At 38.0% G+C, this 23,048-nt stretch overlaps 1 protein-coding gene across 1 annotated transcript; it reads right to left on the reverse strand.

Moving 5' to 3' along the window:
- Positions 1-6,924: 6,924 nt before the first annotated feature.
- On the reverse strand, positions 6,925-12,731 carry LOC114531378. Its single transcript, XM_028553001.1, has 4 exons — positions 11,246-12,731; positions 9,280-11,169; positions 7,837-9,167; positions 6,925-7,746 (listed from the first exon to the last, which is right to left on the reverse strand). Exons 1-4 carry the CDS (start codon positions 12,729-12,731, stop codon positions 6,925-6,927), a joined length of 5,529 nt encoding a protein of 1,842 aa, XP_028408802.1.
- Positions 12,732-23,048: the final 10,317 nt, after the last annotated feature.

Consider the following 23,048-nt stretch of genomic DNA (forward strand, 5'->3'; position numbering starts at 1 on the left):
ATCAAATCTTTTGTTTTCTAATCAGAAAGACTAAAATAGAGATATGGATTTTGATTAATTACATCATCGTTTTCTGGAGTAACAGACACCTCAGTTTATATATTTAGCCGTGAATTGCCACTATTAATACTGTTTAGTTCTAAATATAAATTATCACAAAAAACGTTTTGATGACATCAGCATTAATAAGCAGAGTATAAGACAATGAATAAGACATTAAATTTATGTTCAAAGAAATTCAAAACATGCAAAATTTTCAGAATTAATAAATGATGGAGACCCTCAATATTATAACCAAAACTGATGCATAGAGATCATTGTACGCGGCGCTCTTTAAGTTAGCTGGCAAATCTAAAATTTACCAAAATATTACATCATCCCATGTTTGAATAACACGCCAAAACCACGCCTGTTATGTTTATTGACATGAACAATAAATAATGTAAACGATGGTTTAAAAACAGATATATTTTCTCTAATGTTTGCTCCTATGTGATCAGTATCATCTATAGAATCCTGTGAAAAAAGAGTTATCAAATTTTTTGTTTTCTATTTAGAAAGACTAAAATAGAGATATGGATCTTGATGAATTACATCATCATTTTCTGGAGTAACAGACACCTCAGTTTATATATTTAGCCAGGAATTGCCACTATTAATACTGTTTAGTTCTAAATATAAATTGTCACAAAAACTTTTTGATGACATCAGCGTTTAATAGGCAGAGTACAATTATTAAGACATTATTTTTAAACTTTTCTATGACATCATCTTCACACTGATTGGCTGAGCTTCTCTATAAATATGGGTTGGAAACACTCTAATTTACATTCGATATTGAATATTAATCTGCGACAGAGACCAAGAAAAAAGAAATCCAAGAACGCTAGGAAGAACAGCAACATGACGACTCTATGTTCTCTATGAACTTCTGCAATGACAGTACCAAGGAGACTTGCGCGCAATGTGTTTCGATGATAAATTAATTCTTTGGCAAGTTTGAAGCACCAAAAACCTATGAACTTAGCTTGTTCAAAATCAAACAGTCTTACGACAACAACCCCAACGCCGTAGATATACTCCTCAACAAAGAACTGCTGATGGCTAACACATCCAAAGACGTCCCTATTGTCGGCTGCTCCACCATGAGAATCCAACAACTTCTTGAGTCAGACAACCTAACATGCCCCAGATTCATCAACGTTAAAGCAAAGGTCATGAAGATTGAAGAACCATATGAAAGTCTCATTTCACACTGACAATGTTATCCTTCTTGAAAATTTGGTAACAACCACCCTCAATGGCAAAATGAATCTGACCACCAGTTTTGAGACAACCATCAAGGTTCAGCCTGGAGAGAAAATAGAAGTCGTTGCGAATCTGGAATCGAAATGACAACGGCCATATTGGCAATAAAAAAACTTTCAGTAAGCAGGCAAGTGCTTCCTCTGTAAGTCAACCATTGTCCAAACGGCAGTCAACTCAGTCACAACGGATTGTGCATCCTGCAAGGGATCTTTCTTATCAAGACTAGCTACTGTAACAAACCAGTGCCTTCAATATGAAGATTCTGAAATGCCAAAAGATGACCTTGAAACTTTGGACATTAACTAAGTTATTAATTGACATTCTAGTCTTTTATATGCTGATCCAGGCTGTTCAAGTTTGAAATTGTAGTTTTTTCTGAATAATGTTCATATTGTAATAATTTTCATACTTGCTTTCTAAAAAAAAAATTTTAAATAAAAGTGAATTGAACAGTATCTGACAGTCCACTTTCATTATTTGTTCTATACTTCCTAGTTTCTTTTACACTTAAGTTTTCAATCACAACTATGTGCCTTAATTATCTCCTAGTCGCATGAGCAGGGCCTATACATGTTTATAACTTTCACACTTAAAAAATCTGTTATTTTCAATTAGCGCTTTTTTTTTTGCAAAATCCATTTCCTTGTATTTAGTTTTGTTACTTTGCAGGAATGATTTTTTTTGGCAGAGTCCATTTCCTTGTATTTAGTTTTGTTACTTTCAAGGAGTGCATTTTTTTTCGCAGAGTCCATTTCCTTGTATTTATGCGCATTTTTATCAAGAAGACTCTTTTTATGCATAGAATCCATCTTTTGGTATTTAAGTTTATTGCTTTCAACAAGATGTTTCTTACTTGTAGGATTCATAAAGCTATACAGGTTTTCTATTCTTATTTTGTGCCTTTATCTGAGTAGTAGACTTGTGCTTCCTTAAGATTTTTTGTTTTTCAGACTTCGTCATTGTGCCAGGAATTGATAAAAACTGGATGATATATGGTACTTTTTTTAAGCCAGGATAATTGCACTTCGTTATCACATATTATTGTATAAAAAAAATTACACAAGTCAGTAAATTCTTCATAGATACATACACCACTGTCTGAATCGAGACCTAAGAAAAAGTATGTAGTTGTCTGTTTTTTAAGATAGCTTTTATTCTGCATTACGCAACCCAATTACTCTTCTAAAAACTGTAACAAAAATCCACAAATTTGCCAACAGTAACCTTACTGGATTCAGCTGTTAACCAAAGTGTCCCTTGATACCATGACGTATATTCTATGTTGATTCCAGAACCGCATATTTCCAGGTGCGGATCTAGGATTTTTCATACCTTAGTCAAATTTTATGACGTCATTTATGACGTCACATATGGCGTCACGCATGACTTATTTACAGGCATATTAAAAGGTGTTCGATTTTTTAAATGATAGTCCTGAGACTACCAGCTGATCTGCTTTGCACCATATTAGGGCTCATCAACATGCCTAGGATACAGTTTTAAAAATATACGCTAATAATTGTTTTTGAGATGACATTGAGGGGAGAATCTACTTATTCCCAAAGTATTTATTAGTCCCTACTTTGAGTAGCCCCGACTTTGAGTATTATTGTTAGCAACTAGTACTAGGGCCGAAGCTAAAGCATCAGAACTTAGAAGAAGTAGGAAAATCTTCAAAATAGGAAATTAAAATCACGCTAGATCAAGTAGTATCCATCAATTATATCGCGGACTGAGGGCAGAGTTACAATGTCAACATCATGATGTATATTCACTCATAATTTTCATATGAACGTATTTATACATGTGATATACACCAGGAATATGAATAATAATAAGTAACTAAAAGTGAACATGCTAAGTTTGTGTCTTTCATATCATATTTAAATTATATATTCATATATAGCAATTTTCCCAATTGTTCCTCACAGTTTTTAGCAGGTGTGGTGCATCAGATATAAAGAATAGGTCTCTTCCATCAGAACTATAGATGTTTCTTGTTTTGTGAACAACAAGACCTTTAGCACTCTTGTGTGGTTTATGAATCTTGATGAATTTTCGGTTTGGAGAAGCTCCATCACAGGTGCTTGCAGCTACTTTTAAACCAACAGTTTCTAAGTGCCTCACTGCATCCCAGACAAGAGGGAACAATAAATCTGCTGCTATGCAGCCATTGCAAGGGAAATGTGCCAGTGGATACTCCAACTTGGTAATAATTCCACGAACCATAAAGACTAGCATGTAAGTTTCAAATTTCTGCCAGTCGTCTAGGTCACTATACTTCATATCTTTTAGTAAACATTCAAATGAAGATGGCTGAAACCTGATGTTACCTTTGTCCAGTGTGTCTCTCAGTGTTCTTTCACTTGGTAGCTGAATGACCCCTGAATCTCGCATGACCTTGTATGCTGAAGTTGATCATAGCTTTACATTCAAACACACTTGATCATGATTGGATGCCATCTTCTTTGTCTTGCATCATTGCAACATAGAGCCTATAACTGCTGTTCATAGAATAATCATCTAAATGAGCCTTCAGGTAATTCTTTTGCAAAGTCTTTGTCCCTTAATATCCCTGCTAGATAATAATTCATTTCTGAATCTAGAACATGGCCCTCTTTGTTAATTAGATTATCAACTTTAGATCTTGTCTTTCGTAATACCTGTTTTGTGGATCTCAGTTTCTTTTGCATGGACCGTAACCGTTCAGTTTTTCCTTCAAATAACAAATATCGATAATTAACATGACTGCTTGATTTGGTGTAGTGCTTGTCATCATCTAACAGCTTTGTTTGTCTGCTCTTGATCACTCTCACATAGTTTCTGTGTTTAACACACTCTGCGCATTAATCATAGTGGCCTGACACCAACAGGTGGCATTTCTTGGTTCGAATTGTATCATCAAAATACTGTCCATTGGTTTTGGACTTCAAAATTTGCTTCCATGGCTGAATTAGTATTACCTGCTGTCATGTGCTGAGCATGGTACTTCTTTTAGCTGTGTCCATCAGATCATTATCTGGATTTCCGCAACATATCTTCCCTCATTAATGGTTCTCAAAATTTCAAAAAACCCCTCATTTGTCTTAATTTCTTTGTGCGTAATTAGATTTTCCAATCCTTTGTTATAAAACTGTTGGACAGGTTTGTCATGCACTCTAAGAATCCAGGTATAATCTGCATAAATTGCTAATGATTTTAGTATCATAGGGTCTTTCATTGGACTTCGTTTCCTTTCCTTCATATAAACTACTTTTAACTGTGTATTGTCACTTTCTACTAAAGTCCATCCAAATGGAAGGCCTACAAGTTTTACAGTATATGCTAAGTCCTTTAAACTTGTTGAGGGGTTTTTGTTTATTGGTTCTGCTAGGGGTTGACACCTGGTATTGTCTTCAGTGTTGACATTTCTAGTGCTTGTGCAGCCACATGTACTGGCAAAAGGTGCATGTAATTGATTGTACATGTATTTGTCCTAAAGCAGGATAAAAGAACAAATGAATAAGTAAATTTTTATAACAACACAATCTTTAACACATAATTTTAGAGTGATATTTTTTACCAGCTCATTGTTTTCTTTGTTCACATGTACATCCAGCACTGTGCCTGTGGCAGTGTTTTCTGGTCTTGTTCAATTTTTTTGTGCCTAAAGATTAACGTATACTGCATTTTAAACGGGAATGTGTGCTTGCATTAGCTCCGTATTTTATCAAAATTCTTATTATTTTCGTTCTTCTATAACGCTATAACGACAACTGATAAAGCGAATGAGGTTTATGGTCGCCACAGATGATAAAGAAGGAAGTATTTAGAGTTCGTGATGGAGCTATATTTTGTTGTAATTTTGTTTACGGTGACATTGCCGAGTCCATACAATATTTTTCGGACTGAAGAGAACATTAAGAGTGGTCCTGCTATAAAGAAAGCTCTTGTTGTAAGCCTACGGCAGTTGGCCTTGGATTTCGAGTTTGATTTTACTGGGGATTGGTTGACTTTAGACACAGATAAGTATTATACATTAAAGGAAGCGAATTGTCATCAGAGGCCGAATACATCGCTTTATTGCGTTTGCTTTTGGGCTCATATTTGCATTTATCCTGATCCTGTAGTCGTCTTTGCCGTGTGTCAACTTCATCAACGCCCTTTTGTCTCATTGTTCCTTATTCGGACAAAACGACACAAGAGACCATGTGCTTACTATGCAAATTCCACAGCGTCGTTCCACCTATTGCTAATTGGTGATTTAGTGTTCAAACTTAATCCAGGACCTGATTCCAAAGAACAATGCCCTATAAAACCAATTGTATTTGTGCGAGAAAGCAGTTCGTCACGGCCTATTGTTGAACGGAACCCAAACAATTTAATTAAGATTAATTGTTTGCCGGTGTTTTGTAACGTTAATCATCAATTGTCTTTTTGTCTATTGAATGCAAGATCTGTTAGAAATAAGTCAGCGGATATTTTTGACTATGTTTGTGATTCTAAAGCTGACATATTTGCTATCACTGAAACATGGCCACCTCAGTAGATGCTGTCGTTCGGGCGGAGCTGTGTCCTAGCGGATATAAGCTTGTAGACCAGCCTTGCAGAAATCGTCGTGGGGGTGGCACCGCACTTTTGTACAGAGATTGTCTTAATGTTGTAAAAAATAACGCGGATGAAATGGACTCATTTGAGTATTTGGACTGGTGTGTGCAACTTCAGTCAAAACAGAAACTTTGTGTTGTTATTGTTTATCGCCCCCCGTATTCTGAAAAGCATAAGGTCTCTACGCAGGTTTTCTTTAATGAGTTTTCAGACTTTCTCGAGTCAATTGTTATGACGGATGAAAAGCTTCTAATCGTCGGCGATTTCAATATTCACATTAATATGCTATGGATGATTCTGACGCGATTATTTTTCAAGACTTACTGGAGTCGTTCAGTCTCAAACAGCATGTGTCATGTCCAACCCACTTCCATGGTCATACCCTCGATCTGTTTATAACCCGCCAAACAGACAGCATTATAAGAACTCCGCCTTGTGCTGACCGTTACCTCTCTGACCATGCTTCAATTTTGTGTGATATTCAATTTGATAAGCCATCACTAACTGTTAAAAGTGTAACTTATAGAAAATGGAAATCAGTGGACGTGTCTTCTCTGAACCATGATATCGCTATGTCGGATCTATGCGTGAACCCTTTAAACGATCTAGATGAATTGGTTGCCTGTTATAATAACACTTTGAAGGCACTTTTTGATAAACATGCACCTCCTAAAACAAGAACGATAATAGTTAGACCACAGGTGCCTTGGTTTAATCAACAGCTTAGGAAAGCAAAGCGTGAGAGACGATGTTTCATTCGATAGTTTATTCTTTTAAGCTATTTACAAATCCTTCGCTCCTCACACGGCGACTTAGAATTATACAATACAATGTTCCTCGCTCCTCACACGGCGACTTATATTATTTTATACAAGGTTCCTCGCTCCTCACACGGCGACTTATATTTATATATTGTTCCTCGCTCCTCACACGGCGACTTATAGTTATATATTGTTTTTCGCTCCTCACACGGCGACTTATACTTATATGAAAAAAATTCAAAAGAGTTCAATTAAAAGGTAATATTGTTTATCGCTTGACCGGTTTAATTATCCTGCCATATTTGCTTTTCCGCTGCTGGGCCCCAACATCCTCCCCAACCAATGGCGAACTGACATTCTCTTCTTGAACACTTCGAGGTCGATCTTCTTCCTTGCGAGTTTCTTCACGGACACAAGGTAATTGTTGAGATGGTATTGATTCACGATACTCTTCCAACAAATGTAACTTTTGTATTGGTCGGTTAATCTTACCCGTTCTGGTCCGAATTGTTGCTGTCCTTATAATACCATCTCTTCCTGGAAATGTGTTTTCGATTTTGCCTAATATCCATTTACCTCTGGGTAAGCCATCATCCGAAACTAGAACGACATCATTTGGTTTCAACGGAGATATTTCCCGAAGCCACTTCTGGCGCGTAGTTAATCTTGGGAGATATTTTTTCAGCCATCGCGACCAAAAGTGATGTTGTAATCTTTGTAGATATCGATACCGTTGAGAAAGAGATACTTTAAGATTCTGTGATGAATGTTCTGGAATTTCACCGAGGTTACGATTTAGCACCAACAAAGCCGGAGTTAGCACAACCCCGTCATTGATGTTGTCTCCTATATACGTCAATGGGCGAGAATTGATAATAGCTTCAATGTCAGTCAAGATTGTCATCATTTCTGTGTAGGTAAGGAACGACTTTCGCAAAACTTTACGTAATGGTTCCTTTATCTGTCTGCATACTCTTTCCCAATGACCTCCCCTGTGGCTCGCTCGCTCGGTAATAAATTTCCATACCACGCCTTCATTCGCCAATCGGTCTTGGGCACCTTTAGGATCAAATCCGCTCAACTTTATCTTCTGTTTCGAAGCGATTAAAACTCAAGCCGCTTTATGAAACGATGTTTGATTATCTGAACGAATTGTGCTTGCCATACCTCGGCGATTTACCATCCGTCGGAATGCTTGTAAGAATTCCTCCGTAGTCATGTTATTCGTTAATTCCAGGTGCACTGCTCTTGTGTCCTCACATACAAATATACATACATATGCTTTGTGTGTTTGACTTGGCTTCTCTTTGTCCTTAACTTTCAAATACAAGGGACCCATAAAGTCTAGACCAACATTCGTAAATGGGTGCGTCACGTGTACGCGTTCAGCCATTTTTTGTTGACACGGTTGAGTTTTCCAGTGCTGGCATACAAGGCATTTTTTAAGAATTCTCTTAACCTCACGTCGTCCTCCAATGATCCAAAAACGTTGACGAAGGATTGCCAAAGTTGTTTCTGGGCCAGGGTGGGACGCTTTAATATGGAGATGTAAAATCAGTTTTTCGACCAGTTTATCTTTTTTGGGAATGATGATCTGGTGTTTTGCTTCATATGGTATATCTGCAAATTCTAAACGACCACCGACACGCATAAGTTCTTTCTCCCAATCAAATATAGGATCCAGCTTTAGGATTGAACTTGCTGAGTCAAGAACTGTTCCTTTACTCAAATTGTTGTACTCGTGGTGAAAAACGTTTTTCTGAATGATCTTAAGCCAACAAAGCTCGGCATTCTTAATTTCTTGAGCGGATAGTTGACCCGTTTTCCTAATACCATGTGAATGCAACCATTTCAAGATCCAACTCGTAATTCGTAGTAAGCGCTGCCAGCTTTCGTACTTATCTGCCATATCAGGGTAACACGGCGCTTTCGCTCCAAAATGACATGCGACGGTACTTTGTTTTCTTGCTTCAATTAAACATTCTTTTATCAAATTTTCAAATGATACTCTTTTAGGCCATCGGTCAACACTTTGTAAAAGCCAAGGCGGGCCATTCCACCAAATTGTACTATTCGCCAGTTGATTAGCAGAAATTCCTCTCGTCAATAAATCAGCAGGATTTTGATCTCCAGGGCAATGGTGCCATTTGCTCGGATCAACCTTTTGCTGTATTTCTTGCACACGATTGGCGACGAACACCTTCCATTTACTACAAGGTTGTCGAATCCAGTTTAATACAATCTGACTATCTGACCAAGCATAGACTTCTTGTACTGGCGTTTTCAAAGCTTCGATAACATAACTTGTCAGTTTAGCTGTAAGATAAGCTGCAAGTAGCTCCAGTCGTGGAAGCGTAATTCTCCTTGTTGGTGCAACTCTGGACTTAGCCATGATAAGATTGGAAATGCGTTTACCAACTTTATCTTCAGCACAAAGATATATTGCAGCTCCATAGGCCTTTTCACTCGCATCACCAAATCCATGTAATTCGATTTTATTAATGTCGCGTTCTGGTGGCAAAACACAGCGCGGAATTTCCAAATTTCCAGTTCGCATAACTGCTCTTTCCAAGTTGTCCACTCTTTTGCAATGTCATCATCGAGTTTTTCATCCACTGCTTGCCTCGTAACCACAATTCTTGAAAAAGCACTTTAGGTCTCATCAGGAAAGGTGCTATCAATCCCATCGGGTCAAACAATCTAGCGTATAAGCTGATTAAACTTCTTTTAGTCATCGAATCTTCTAACGAAACAAGTTTTTCTCCTGCTTCAAACAAGAAAATGTCTTTTCTAGTATTCCATGCAACACCAAGGGCTTTTAGAAGATCTGACATTTTTTCATCATGCTCAGACTGTTTTGACGAAATAACTGTACTTGTAGCTCGATCTTTCTCTGGGATATTCTCCATCACCGTAGCTGAATTTGAAGCCCACTTAGTGAGTACAAATCCTCCTTTTTCCATTAATTTTGAGCACTCCGATTGCAGTTTTATAGCAGCTTCGTCGTCATCTGAACCAGAAAGCAAGTCATCTACATACATATTATCTTGAATTTCTTCACTTGCTGTTGGGAAGGTATCGTGGTTATCCTTTGCATGTTTTTGCACAGTAGCGATGGACACAAAGGGAGAAGATGTGTTTCCAAAGGTTACTTGAGTCATGCAATACTCTTTTGGAGGGTCATCCATCGTTAAATCACGCCACAGGAAACGATGACTATTTTGTTCCTTCTTCAATAAGCAAATTTGAAGAAACATCTTCTTTATGTCAGCCATCATAGCAATTCGATGACTTCGAAATCGTATCAACACATGCACAAGATCCAGTTGTAACTTAGGACCTTTCAGGAGACACGAGTTCAGAGAAACGCCGTCGGACGTTTTACTGCTTGCGTCAAAGACAATGCGACATTTAGTACTTGCTTTATCTTCTCGGAACACAGCATGCTGAGGCAGATATCGAGCCTTTTCATTTTTCTCGTCTTCTTGGTCCGTTTCTCTTGCATGTCCATCCGTTAAATACTGATTCATCGCATTTCGATAAGATTCGGTTTTCTTTGGATTTCGCTTCAATCTTTTTTCAACAGAAATAAGTCGTTGGAATGCTTGATGATAGTTGTTAACAAGAGGTGGTGGATTTCTCATCCAGGGAAGACCAACTGTATACCTTTCACCATCATATTGAAGATTTGATTCAAACTGATCCATGGCATACTTCTCTTCACTAGTGACTAGGGAATCTTTTATCTCATCAACAATTCCAAGTGCATCAAGACTCCAAAAACGTTTTAACACCTCGTCCACATTGTCAACTTGGGTCACGCTTAGCATGCTGGTTGTTTTATTATTCTTTCTTTTGGAACCAGGCACAGGTCCACCTACTATCCAACCAAACACAGAACTTGTCGCAATAGGTGTACCCAGTGTACCCCATTTTGTTGTATCACCAACTAACTTATGATACTGATCGATTCCTATTAGTACGTCTACTGTAGCCTGTGGGCGTGGAAATTTCTCTGCAAGGTTCAGACTTGTTAAATGAGGACACTGTTTTAGGTCAAACTTCACTTCGCTTAGCGGGACACAAACATTTTTCACCGTCCATGCTTCAACATAAGTTGACTCTGTCTCTCCAGTCGTATGTAGTGGTGCAAGTTTGAACGATACTCGATGGACTTTCTTTTCCTGACTCTCTCCGCCTAACATATTAATTTTCATAGAGGTTGTACCATTATTTCTCTTTAGACCAAGAGAATCAACAACAGATGAACGTACGAATGTTTCCTCCGATCCACTATCAAACAAGATACGCACGACCAATTCGTTTCCTTCATGAATAAGACGAGCCAAGGCGGTAGGAAGCAAACTTTGTTGGCCAGTTTTGAGAGATACAAACCCGGTTATAGTTTCAACCTCCTCGTTTCTTCTTATCAGTTGTTTCCTTGTCTTCGTGAAGTAGGTTATGATGACGTTTACCACATCCATCCACGGAGCATTTAGGTCTTTTGCACGTTCTGGAATTGTGAGACACATTTCCAGGTTTGAGGCAGTTGTAGCAGGTCGGTATTGTGGGGTTGCTTTTCAACATACTCCATCTTTCTTCCGGCGATCTGTCCAGGGCGACTTTACATTTTTCTGTATCATGTGGCTTGGAACAAAATCCACAAATCGGTTTACTTTCGGTGTGATTCAGCAAAGCAGAAGCTGAAACCAGTCGTTCTTCTTTCTTTCCTATTTTTCCCTTGGAAAATCTACCAGATACCCGAGTGCCTTCTGCTACGTTACGTGTTTCCTTGCTAATCACATGTCCTTCTAAGAAATCGAAAAACGAGTCAATATTGATATTACATTTTTCTTCCTCAACCTTGAGCTCCCACTTTTCGCGCAGTTCGCCAGGTAGTTTGCTTTCTAGAATAGGCAACATGACCATAGACAGGCTATCGTTGTCTTTAATCTTTAGCCCATTAGATTCAAGACTCCTCAGTCGATTCTTCATAATGTAGAGTAGATAGCGTAACGCTTTCGAATCATCTTCATCAGGAATCTTTAATCCAAGGATCGATTTAACCAATTCACTAACAATAGATCTTTTCCGACCGAATCGAGTTTTCAGATCTTGTAGAGCCTTTTCGTAATTTTCGTTGATCACAGAATATCCTTCTATACATCGTAAAGCAGTACCTTTTAAACAAGATCTAAGGTGGGTCAACTTTTGAACGTTCCCTAACTTTGTGTTAGATCCAACAGCAGCTTTGAAGGCATCATAAAAAGCAGGCCACTCTATAATTTTACCAGCAAACTGCGGTAAATCTAATGAAGGAAGTTTCAGACCATGATCTCTTGATTTAGCAGTAGCGTTTCTACTAATATATAATTCTGCTTGCTCCTCTGTTTGTAAAATTTGGGCTCGGACATCTTCCCATTGCTCCATCTCATTCTCAGCCAACTCGTCATTGTCCAGTTGCATTACAGTTTCATCAATGGCTTTGATCCATTTGCTTTCGATTGCGTTCAGTTTAATAAGCTTTCGTTCCACGAGTTTTATGTCAGCCTCATCCCGAATCAACCGTTGAAGTTCAGTCATGATTCGCTCAACAGTGCTTGTCAGAAACCGTTTCTTTCTGCTAATTTTGCTAAGCAAAATTGTATCTTGTTGGATTGAATTATCACTGCGTACAAACTCCTCATGAGTCTCTTCAACGAAGTTTACTTTAGGCGGTAGTGGTGTAGACGACGTCGGGGTTTGTAACTTAGTTATGATCGCCTCCATTGACTGACGAAAACCTGCCAGTTCATTTTGTATTGAGGACTTTAACTCACGAACAGAATTTTCTACATCATCAATCCTTTCTTCGGGGTCTTTTACTTTACGTATCGAGAAAGGTTTCTTTGCGTAAGCCTCTACGGTAAACCTGGTTTGATAATACTGAATTAAGCGTCTTTTCAGCTGTTCCTTTGTTCTGGAATCATCCAACTGAAACGTCGAACAAAAGACTCTCAGATCGTCAATAGTCAAACGTTCAACTAAAGCATACGCCTGCTCTAAATTCTTGGGAACTGCTTCGTCTTCTGCCATATTTCCCACGATTATAATGTTCTAATTCGATATTTTCTCAATTATTTCAGTAACCATTTCCTGCTACCAATGTTTCATTCAATAGTTTATTCTTTTAAGCTATTTACAAATCCTTCGCTCCTCACACGGCGACTTAGAATTATACAATACAATGTTCCTCGCTCCTCACACGGCGACTTATATTATTTTATACAAGGTTCCTCGCTCCTCACACGGCGACTTATATTTATATATTGTTCCTCGCTCCTCACACGGCGACTTATAGTTATATATTGTTTTTCGCTCCTCACACGGCGACTTATACTCATATGAAAAAAATTCAAAAGAGTTCAATTAAAAGGTAATATTGTTTATCGCTTGACCGGTTTAATTATCCTGCCATATTTGCTTTTCCGCTGCTGGGCCCCAACAGACGAAATGCAGAGAGGAAATGGAGAGTGTCTAAGTCAGATGTAGACTTTGTTAACTTCAAAGGCAAACAAAACTTAGTTAACAGACTCATGCGTAGAGCCCGTACAGAATATTATACAAGTTTCATCGAGGAGAATAGTGGTGATCAGAGAAAATTGTTTAATGCAAGTAAACGCCTGTTCGGTCAACATCATGATGATGGTCTTCCTCCTAATTTAAACTGTGAAGCTTTTGTTAATGACATCGGAAAGTATTTTGTACAAAAGATTGGAAACATACGGAAAAAACTAGATAATAACGAGATGCATGACTCATCTAGAGATTTGCAAAACGCGCCTGTTACACAAGCCGTTGAAGAGTCCGTGCCAATGTTTTCAGAGTTTAGTGCCCTTTCTGAAGTTGATGTGAAAACTGTAATTGGTCGTGCTGCATTGAAAACCTGTGATTTAGATCCAATGCCATCTAAATTGGTTTCTCAGTGTGATGCATTGCTTCCCATCATAACACAAATTATCAACCTCTCTCTTCAAACTGGTCAGTTTCCACAGTCATGGAAAGAGGCACTTGTCCATTCACTCCTGAAAAAACTTGGTTTGGAAGCGATCTTCCAGAATCTTAGACCGATATCCAATTTACAATTTGTGTCTAAACTTGCTGAGAGAGCTGTGTTTGAACAGATGCATGTTCATATGGTGGATCATGATTTGTATCCGCCAGGACAGTCGGCATATAGGAAAAATCATAGTACTGAAACTGCGCTGTTGAAAGTGAAAAATGACTTACTGATGAATATGAACAAACAACATGTTTCACTCCTTGTTCTTTTGGACATGAGTGCGGCCTTCGATACAGTAGATAACGGTATTATGTTAGAGCGTTTGTCATCTAAACTGGGGTTTTCCGCTATGTGGGAGATCTCAGTGTGTCACTGTTCGTGGTACTGTCTCTGATAGGTTTGATATGCCTCATGGCGTTCCGCAGGGATCTTGCTTGGGACCTCTATTGTTTACAATTTATGTGAGTAAACTGTTTGATGTCATTCAGAAGCACTTACCAGACGCTCATTGTTATGCCGATGATTCGCAGTTGTATGTTGCATTTAGACCTAAAGTCGAATCTGAACAATCCGATGCTGTCATAGCCATGGAACGCTGCATTGAAGATATAAGGAAATGGATGAGTGAAGACAAGTTGCTTTTGAATGATGATAAGACTGAGTTCATCTTGATCGGAACTAAACAACAACTCGGCAAGGTTAATATTGATCACATTACAGTTGGAACCTCTGATGTTGCTCCTCAACCTGTTGGTAAAAATCTTGGTGTATGCATGGATTCTAACCTTTTTATCAGCACGCACATTTTAAGAACTAGTTCTTCTGGGTTTTATTTCTTATATAATATAAGGCGTATAAGAAAATATCTTACCAAAGAATCGACTGAGATACTAATACATGCATTTATATCAAGTCGTTTGGACTATTGCAACAGTTTGTTGTATGGACTACCTAACTGTCTGCTGGCTAAGTTACAAAGAGTGCAAAATGCGGCTGCACGTTTAAACTGGGGTTTTCCGCTATGTGGGAGATCTCAGTGTGTCACTGTTCGTGGTACAATCTCTGATAGGTTTGATATGCCTCATGGCGTTCCGCAGGGATCTTGCTTGGGACCTCTATTGTTTACAATTTATGTGAGTAAACTATTTGATGTCATTCAGAAGCACTTACCACACGCTCATTGTTATGCCGATGATTCGCAGTTGTATGTTGCATTTAGACCTAAAGTCGAATCTGAACAATCCGATGCTGTCATAGCCATGGAACGCTGCATTGAAGATATAAGGAAATGGATGAGTGAAGACAAGTCTGCTGCTGGCTAAGTTACAAAGAGTGCAAAATGCGGCTGCACGTTTAATATTTCAAGAATTGAAGTATTGTCGTATTACACCTCTGTTGGAAAACTTACATTGGCTACCCGTCAAATACTGTACTGACTTTAAAGTTCTTTTACTTACGTTCAAAGCCATTCATGGAATGGCCCCACAGTATTTAAGTAACCTTATCAGTCTTAAAAAATCTAATAGATACAGTCTCCGTTCTAGCAATACTTTGATACTTAGCACTCCGTCTCTCAAGTCATTTAAGACTTTAGGAGATAGAGCATTTTGTATGGCTGCTCCAGCGTTGTGGAACAGTCTACCGTACTCTATTAGAAATTGTACTTCTGTAAATAATTTTAAACAATTAGTCAAGACGCTTCTATTTCGCCAAGCTTTTGATTAGCTCGAAACGTTTCTTAGTTTAATATATTTTTATTTGTAAATTTCTTAACTTTTGTAATGCGCATTTGAAAATTGTAAGGTTGATAAATGCGCAATATAAGCTAATAAATTATTATTAAATTATTAATTTTTTTTTTTTTTCTGACAAACCTTTTATTTATAGAATATCCTTTCTTGTATGGCATCTTCAAAAGTAATTGCAAAGTACTGGCTTAATTTAAGGTTGTATGTGTATACTTGATTATGTCATTACAGTAACTTTTAAAAAATGTTTAATATTCTGTAAAATATAATTTTAATTAGTTGATTTATAATTGCTGTTCGTAGATGTATAGTCACAATCATATTACATTTTTTTCTGAATGGAAAATCGCACAGCAATGAATTAACTATAGTTTTGTAGCTTGATGACTGAAGAATTGTTTTAGCATAATCCTGTTGAAGAAAACACCCTCGCGTTCAAGATACAGGGTTCCAAATGTGACCCTTGTCTCGATAATAATGTTTTTTGTAGTGTGCGTAATTACTAAATTCCGTATCACAACACTTTGCTGGCTATTTTTACAAAGTTTAGAACCACAAACATACTTATTTGATGATTGTTTTGTAGTTAAGTAATCAAAGAAGCGGTATAAATAAATAAAAATGAATTTTATAAAACAAATTTTAATATATTGAGTTATTTTTCACCTGGTACATCGACAATATCAATGTTGATCGGCGATTTTTTCAAAAACAACCAAAAATTATTTGATCGGATTTATTGTCAAACAGGAATGTAAATAGCTACAACTTATTTTTGCATTTCGTTTACAAGACGTTTAAGTCTTACAATTTGATGTGTTTAGTTTAAGACCAGAATTCAAGGAACTAATTTCAAAGTTTGACAGATCATCCTGCAATGCTGCAGCATCATCAAGGCAGTTGATTTCTTTAAATAACTTGGTGTCATCAGCATAGGTTGCGATAGAAGAACTCACTATACTGTTAGGTAGATAATTTTCATACATAGGAAGAGTAGTGGACCGAGTATTGAGCCCTGAGGTACTCCTGATGTTACTGGTGTAAGAGATGATGTTGCACCAAGAATGGTCGTTTGCTGTTTGCGATCTTGTAAATATGAGCCAAACCATCTGAGGATGTTACCATTGAACCCGAAATCATGAAGACATTTGTGGCTCACCTTATCAAAGGCTTTTGACATGTCCAGGTATAAAACATCAATTTGTTTACCACGATCGAACAGGTTACCAATTTAGTCAAATACTTTGATTAACTGGGTGCCGCAATTTCTTCCTGGCATGAAGCCATGTTGACAATGATTAATCTGGCTAAACACATGTTCTTTGATGCGGTCAAACAAACAGCGTTCCAATACTTTAGATATTAACGAAAGCAGAGATATTGGTCTGTAATTTTCAACATATTTTTTATCTCCCTTCTTAAAAACAGGAACGACATTGGCCAGTTTCCAATCTCGCTGTATTACAGTGCGCAGTGACTTGTTGAATGGATCACCAAGCAACGGTGCTATTTGATACGCTGTTTCTGTAAGTAAACATGCAGGAATACCATCTGGTCCATGGGCTTTATTGTTGTCAAGAGTTTTTAAGACTGAAGCAATATGAACTGGTGTTAACGTGATGTTCTCCAACAAGGTGTTGTTCATCGAGTTGTCATGAACTGCTTTGATTGAACAGGAATTGTTGATCACTGGTGAAGATTGAGGTGAAGTAGGAATTAAAGGCAGATGCAATGGCCTTTGGGGATTCCGTGGATGATCTTGTAACTTCACTTTCAGCTATTGACACCTTCTCGGGTACATTGCTGACATTTGATTTTAGTTTGAAGAGAGACCAGAAGTGCTTCGGATTATTCATGCGGTCTGAACAGATAAAATTTATGTAGCTTGAGCCGCTATCACACAACGTTTCCTGTATATTATGGCAATTGGTTGTAGATCAAAGATCAGCCGACCAACCATTGTTCTAAATATTATCCAAACTCTTTCCAATTGTGTGATGTGGGAAGGGCACATTGCAAACAATTCGTTATAGTGATATTCTTGTGATTTTGCATGGCTAAAAACGACACATATATTGTTCATAAATTCTAGGCTTAAGCAGACGAAAAATTTTCACAAAAAATTAATTATCTGTGACATTATCTTGATACAGCAGCATCGCGAGAAAAGGAAAGTTGTAGTAATGAGTAATGTAGATCATCTTGATATAGCAGCATTGCAGAAAAAGGAAAATGTGTGTAATGATTAATGTAGACCATCTTGATATAGCAGCATTACAGGAGAAGGAAAGTGTTCGTAACGATTAGTGTAAATCATCTTGATATAGCAGCATCGCAGGAGAAGGAAAATGTTTGTAATTGTAAAGGTAGATCTTGAGCTCGCATATAATTCAAACCGCAAGCTCCTTTACAAATTTTCCCACAATAACACTTGGTACCAGACATAATAATAGGGAGCTTTAGCAGTGACTACGAGTACGACTAAGAGTACGAGATTCGTCATTCTCGCGCGTTGTTTGCTTACGCCATCAGCCAAAACTCGTAGTCGTTGGACTTTTGAGTATGAGTTTTTTGATAAATTTCGTACTCAAAAGCCCAACGACTATGAGTTTTGACTGATGGCGTAAGCAAACAACGCGCGAGAATGACGAATCTCGTACTCGTAGTCACTGCTAAAGCTCCCTAATAACAACAGCAACAGCAGCAACAACAACAACAGCAATAACAACAACAACAACAACAACAACGTGTCTAATCCATGAGCCCAAGACATTTGGCATGTGGATTAAGAGCTAGGTGAGACTCACTAGACCAAGAAACTTACGATGTTCAACGAGGAGTTCAATTCTTCCGCAGTCTTATGAAGTTCACCAGGATGAGAACTTGACTATATGGTTGTGTCATATGCGTACTGAAAGGTAGGGACTGAGTGGGGTCAGTTCCGTATAAATTAAATAACATTGGCCCCAATATAGACCCTTGGGGTAAACCAAAGCAAACAGTAGCTGATAATCGATTGTCAATCTGAACAAAATGTAACTGTTCACTTAGATAGTTAGTGAAGGCCTTCGCAGATGACAATTTTGCTATAAAGGTCTTATAATGCACCGTATCAAATGCTTTAGAAGAGTCTATCACCATAAGGGTGACCTTACCTTTCTTCATTGCTTTCAAAAAATTGTTGCGAATACCCATTAGTACCGTCGCAGTTGAATGTCCCCTACAAAAGCTAGATATTGTGGTGCCAAGGACTGAGTCATATTTGCAGAAAGAGGTCATTTGTACAGCAACAAGCTTCTCGGGACCTTCGATAAAGCCATGAGTATTGAAATGGGTCGCAAATGTTCTTCAAGCTTGGGATTGTCAATGTTGGGAATTGGACTAATCCTTGCCTTCTTCCATGCCTTTCGAAAATAACCAGGTCTGATACAGTTACTGATAATAGGGAGCTTTAGCAGTGACTACGAGTACGACTACGAGTACAAGATTCGTCAATCTCGCGCGTTGTTTGCTTACGCCATCAGCCAAAACTCGTAGTCGTTGGGCTTTTGAGTACAAAACTCATCAAAAAACTCGTACTCAAAAGCCCATCGACTACGAGTTTTGGCTGATGGCGTAAGCAAACAACGTGCGAGAATGACGAATCTCGTAGTCATACTCGTAGTCACTGCTAAAGCTCCCTAATAGCTGTAATAGGACCAGCAATAGACTCAGTAATGAGCTTGACAAACTTGACAGGAATGCTAGTCTGGACCTGTTGAAGTATCAGATCTTAACATTTTAATTGTGCATAAGACCTCACTATAGGACACCTCTTGAAGCTTGAATAAGTCCTCAAGGTCATCAGGAAGGTTATCCTGCAAGGCACTGTAGCGTGTCAATGCTGTTGGAGAACATTCTCTCTGCTGTTGAGGTGAAGAAATCCGATTTAGACTTATGTATATGTATATGTAAACTGTATGTATTAAACTTATTGGGGTCATGCCACAATGGCTGCTGGCTTAGATTTAAAATGCGATGTATTATACGCCACACCTCCTTCGGCTTGTTGGAAGATAATGTTTGTCTAGTAAAAATCTCACATGCCTGGCGAATCGCAGTCTTTAACTTATTCCTGACATGACGAAACTTCACCCATGACTCCTGAGCGCCTGTTTGATGTACTTACTTCCTTGAAATATCACATTGTTGTTCCAAGAAACGAATCTGACTATCTTCCATCCAGGGAGCCAGAGGTCTAGTAATTTGCACTCTCTGAAGAGGAATGTGTTTCTGCAAACACTCAGAAAACAAGTTATTAAAGTATCCTAGCTGTTCGTCTGGATCATCAGATGAATAAATTATGTTGAGGCAGCGCATGAAAGTCATTGATGAAATCTTGTTCATTCAACTTCTTAAAATTCCTAATGAATTTGTAGCGTGGTTGAAATCGGTTAACACTTAGGTTGATGCAAGCAAACAGTGCGTCATGGTCACTCACAATAGCGGTAGGAATCAAAGACGTGATTCGTGATGGATGGTTAGTAACGGTGTGATCGATAAACGTTTGGGATGTTTTTGTGACTCTAGTTGGTCTAGTAACTATTTGATCCAACTATATGATCTAACTATTTTAAGTCCAAAGATGTCTAATATGGTATTGTATCATAAGACGAGATGTTAAAGTTTGTATCTCCGGTAAGTACAACCATCCCATCCCAAGTTGAGGTGATTTGTTTATTTATTTATTTATCTATTTCAAAACTTCATGTACATGAGTAACAACGACACATACATAGACAGGTAACAACAGGGCTATAACACCCTAGCTAAGGACATCCACCGCTATTTAAAAACAAAAACAGACAGAAAGATGGACATGATCTGATTCTAATCATGATCTAACAGCAAGATGAGTCAAGTGACAGTTGGAAGAAGTTTCTGATGGTGTGGCAACGTAGACCTATCGATCACCAGCTTGAATTGATGTCAATGTTGTAGATATCTTGAAGAGCGGAAGTGTACGTAGTTTTAAGGATTGCTTTAAAAGTGTTATATACAGGAATTTCTTTTAGAGGTGTAGGTAAAGTGTTCCAGAGTCTTCAAGCGCGAACAAAGTAGCTAGTTTGAAAGCATCTAGTCCAAGATTTCAGAACTTGCAGATTTGAACAGCATGAGTTTCTGAGGTTGTTAGGTGGTAGTGTTGGTTGATAGTTTGGTAAATCAATGTTGTAGACACGCTGTGTAAATGCATGAGTGCACTTTGTAAGATACTGATATGTAAATAACTGGTGAATATATATAGAAGGCCCCTGATATTTCTTAGGGCGTAAAAAGCAGTAATAAAAATTTGGAACCCAAGCAGTGGCAGCTACATTTTGGTCCTTCGAACCAGACAATATTAAGGATGCAAGTGTTAAAGACCTTGGAGATAATGGCTGTGTTAAAACTAACCTCAGAAAGTGATAATACGGCTGGTAGACTTGAGGGAATTGACTGTGACGGCGATAGAACAAGTAACGAACATATTGTTAGTAGAGCAGAGCGAATTTGCCGTGAGAGAGGACCTAACGTTCGTTTGAACTTGGATGCTGTAAACACAGAAAGACTGGTGAAGCTAAGAAGATCTAGAAGTAGCCATCAAGGATGTCTGACGAAGTTATACAGGGTGTATCAAAAAAATGTCCCAAATGTAAAATTTCCATTTTTCAGGATATTTTGCGGAATTTGGCAAATTTTTGTTTTCCTAGAAATAGATAAGACTTATCTGGTATACCTAGGCCAAGTTTGGTTTTTCATTAACAAAATTATGTTACGGGGGGGGTGGTTCCTTTCCACTGATATTGAGAGGGCTTGCGCACGAAAATGTGAAGCTGAAATTGAGATATTATTTAGCTGTCTAAAAGTAGGAAAGCTTTTTAATAAACTGTCAAAGTTTCAGGAAAAATAATGCATACTGGGAGCAATGCGCGACCCCTAAAGGTGACAAATATTTCATTGCGCGCAGTGGATTAAATGCATGGTTGATTTTAGCGTGACCGATCTCATGTAAGGCTGGGCAAATGAATAAATTAAAGCGAGAAACTGAACACAAAAACAAAGCGATTTTTTCGTGATGTTAATCCTCAGCATGTCCACCATTTCATTCTAAGCAAACTGCTGCTTGTCTGAACATACTAAACACTGAATAGCAAACCATTTGTCTGTCCATTCGCCTAGATTTGCCGGTGGTAGCGTAGGCGATTTGCAAGAAAGAATTTTGAACGAAATGGATCATTTGAGGCAGGACAGACAAATGTGGTTTGCCGATCAGTGTTTACCATGCTCAGACGAGCCGCAGTTTGCTTAAAAAGAAATGGTAGAAATGTTGAGGATTAACATCAAGAATAAGAATCTTGTTATTAAATCGCTTCGTCTTTTTGTTCAGTTTCTCGCTTTAATTTATTCATTTCCCTAGCCTTGTATGAGATCGGTCACACTAAAATCAACCATGCATTTAATCCACTGCGTGCAATGAAATATTTGTCACTTTTAGGGGTCGCGTGTTGCTCCCAGTTTGCATTATTTTTCCTGAAACTTTGACAGTCTATTAAAAAGCTTTCCTACTTTTAGACAGCTAAATAATATCTCAATTTCAGCTTCACATTTTCGCGCGCAAGCCCTCTCAATATCAGTGGAAAGGAACCACCCCCCCCGGTAACATAATTTTGTTAATGAAAAACCAAACTTGGCCTAGCTATACCAGATAAGTCTTATCTATCTCTAGGAACACAAAAATTTGCCAAATTCTGCAAAATATCCTGAAAAACGGAAATTTTACATTTGGGACATTTTTTTTATACACCCTGTATAATAAGATAAGAATACTTTTATCAGAAACTAAGTATGCTAGTGAAGTGAGAGAATTGCATGATATGGTTAATCATCAGTGGGAACGCTATTCCTTTGTTCATAATGAAGTATTAGCATGTGCTATTGGAGATACTTTAGCTGTTGAAAATGCTCGCTTGGTATTTGACGAACAGTCTCAAAAAAGAACCGAACTTTTAGATATAATTAGTCGGTACTTAGAAGCATGTACAGTCGAACATACTTGAAAAGTAGATAAAAGTCTCGAAGACGATTATGAAACGAGAAGTGAAGCTAGCATTAATGAATCGAATAAATCATTAAGATTAAACCATTCAAGCGTCAAATCTAATATAAGCACGAGGTCTCTTGATGCGCGATTGAAAAGACAGAAAGCCGAACTAGCCTTAAATCAACTTAGCAAGCGGCAAAATCTCAAAAAGGAAGTTGAACAACACATGTTAGAGCTTCGGCAGTCTTAAATAGGCAGATCGTTGAATTGCGAGACTTGGAAGACAACCTTGAACTTGCTAAGCTTGAAGAGCAGTTCGCTGTTGAATATGAGCAGAACATGTTTGACGATAATGAATTAAAAAAAATTAATACACCTTTAGAATTTGAATATTGTCCTGCATCGCTGCGTAAAGCGACCTATATAGACACAAAAATGAAATTCCCTGTTTTGATACCACATAGAAGTGAAGAAAAACCAGTAAAACATTCAAGCGCCCCTGACTAGCTTAAACCTTCGCCAGTTTGTCGAATACGCCGCCT

The sequence above is a fragment of the Dendronephthya gigantea genome, unplaced genomic scaffold, assembly GCF_004324835.1.
Source record: "Dendronephthya gigantea isolate DGI-Jeju-01 unplaced genomic scaffold, DenGig_1.0 000071F, whole genome shotgun sequence".
NCBI lineage: Eukaryota > Metazoa > Cnidaria > Anthozoa > Malacalcyonacea > Nephtheidae > Dendronephthya > Dendronephthya gigantea.

Excerpts from the sequence above, each read along its gene's own strand:
- LOC114531378 (XM_028553001.1), bottom strand. The coding sequence starts at position 12,731 with ATGGCAGAAGACGAAGCAGTTCCCAAGAATTTAGAGCAGGCGTATGCT. Across the intron at positions 11,170-11,245 it reads ATCGCCGGAAGAAAGATGGA|AACGTGCAAAAGACCTAAAT; the intron begins GTATGTTGAAAA and ends TCACAATTCCAG. Across the intron at positions 9,168-9,279 it reads TCAAGAATTGTGGTTACGAG|AACGCGACATTAATAAAATC; the intron begins GCAAGCAGTGGA and ends TTTTGCCACCAG.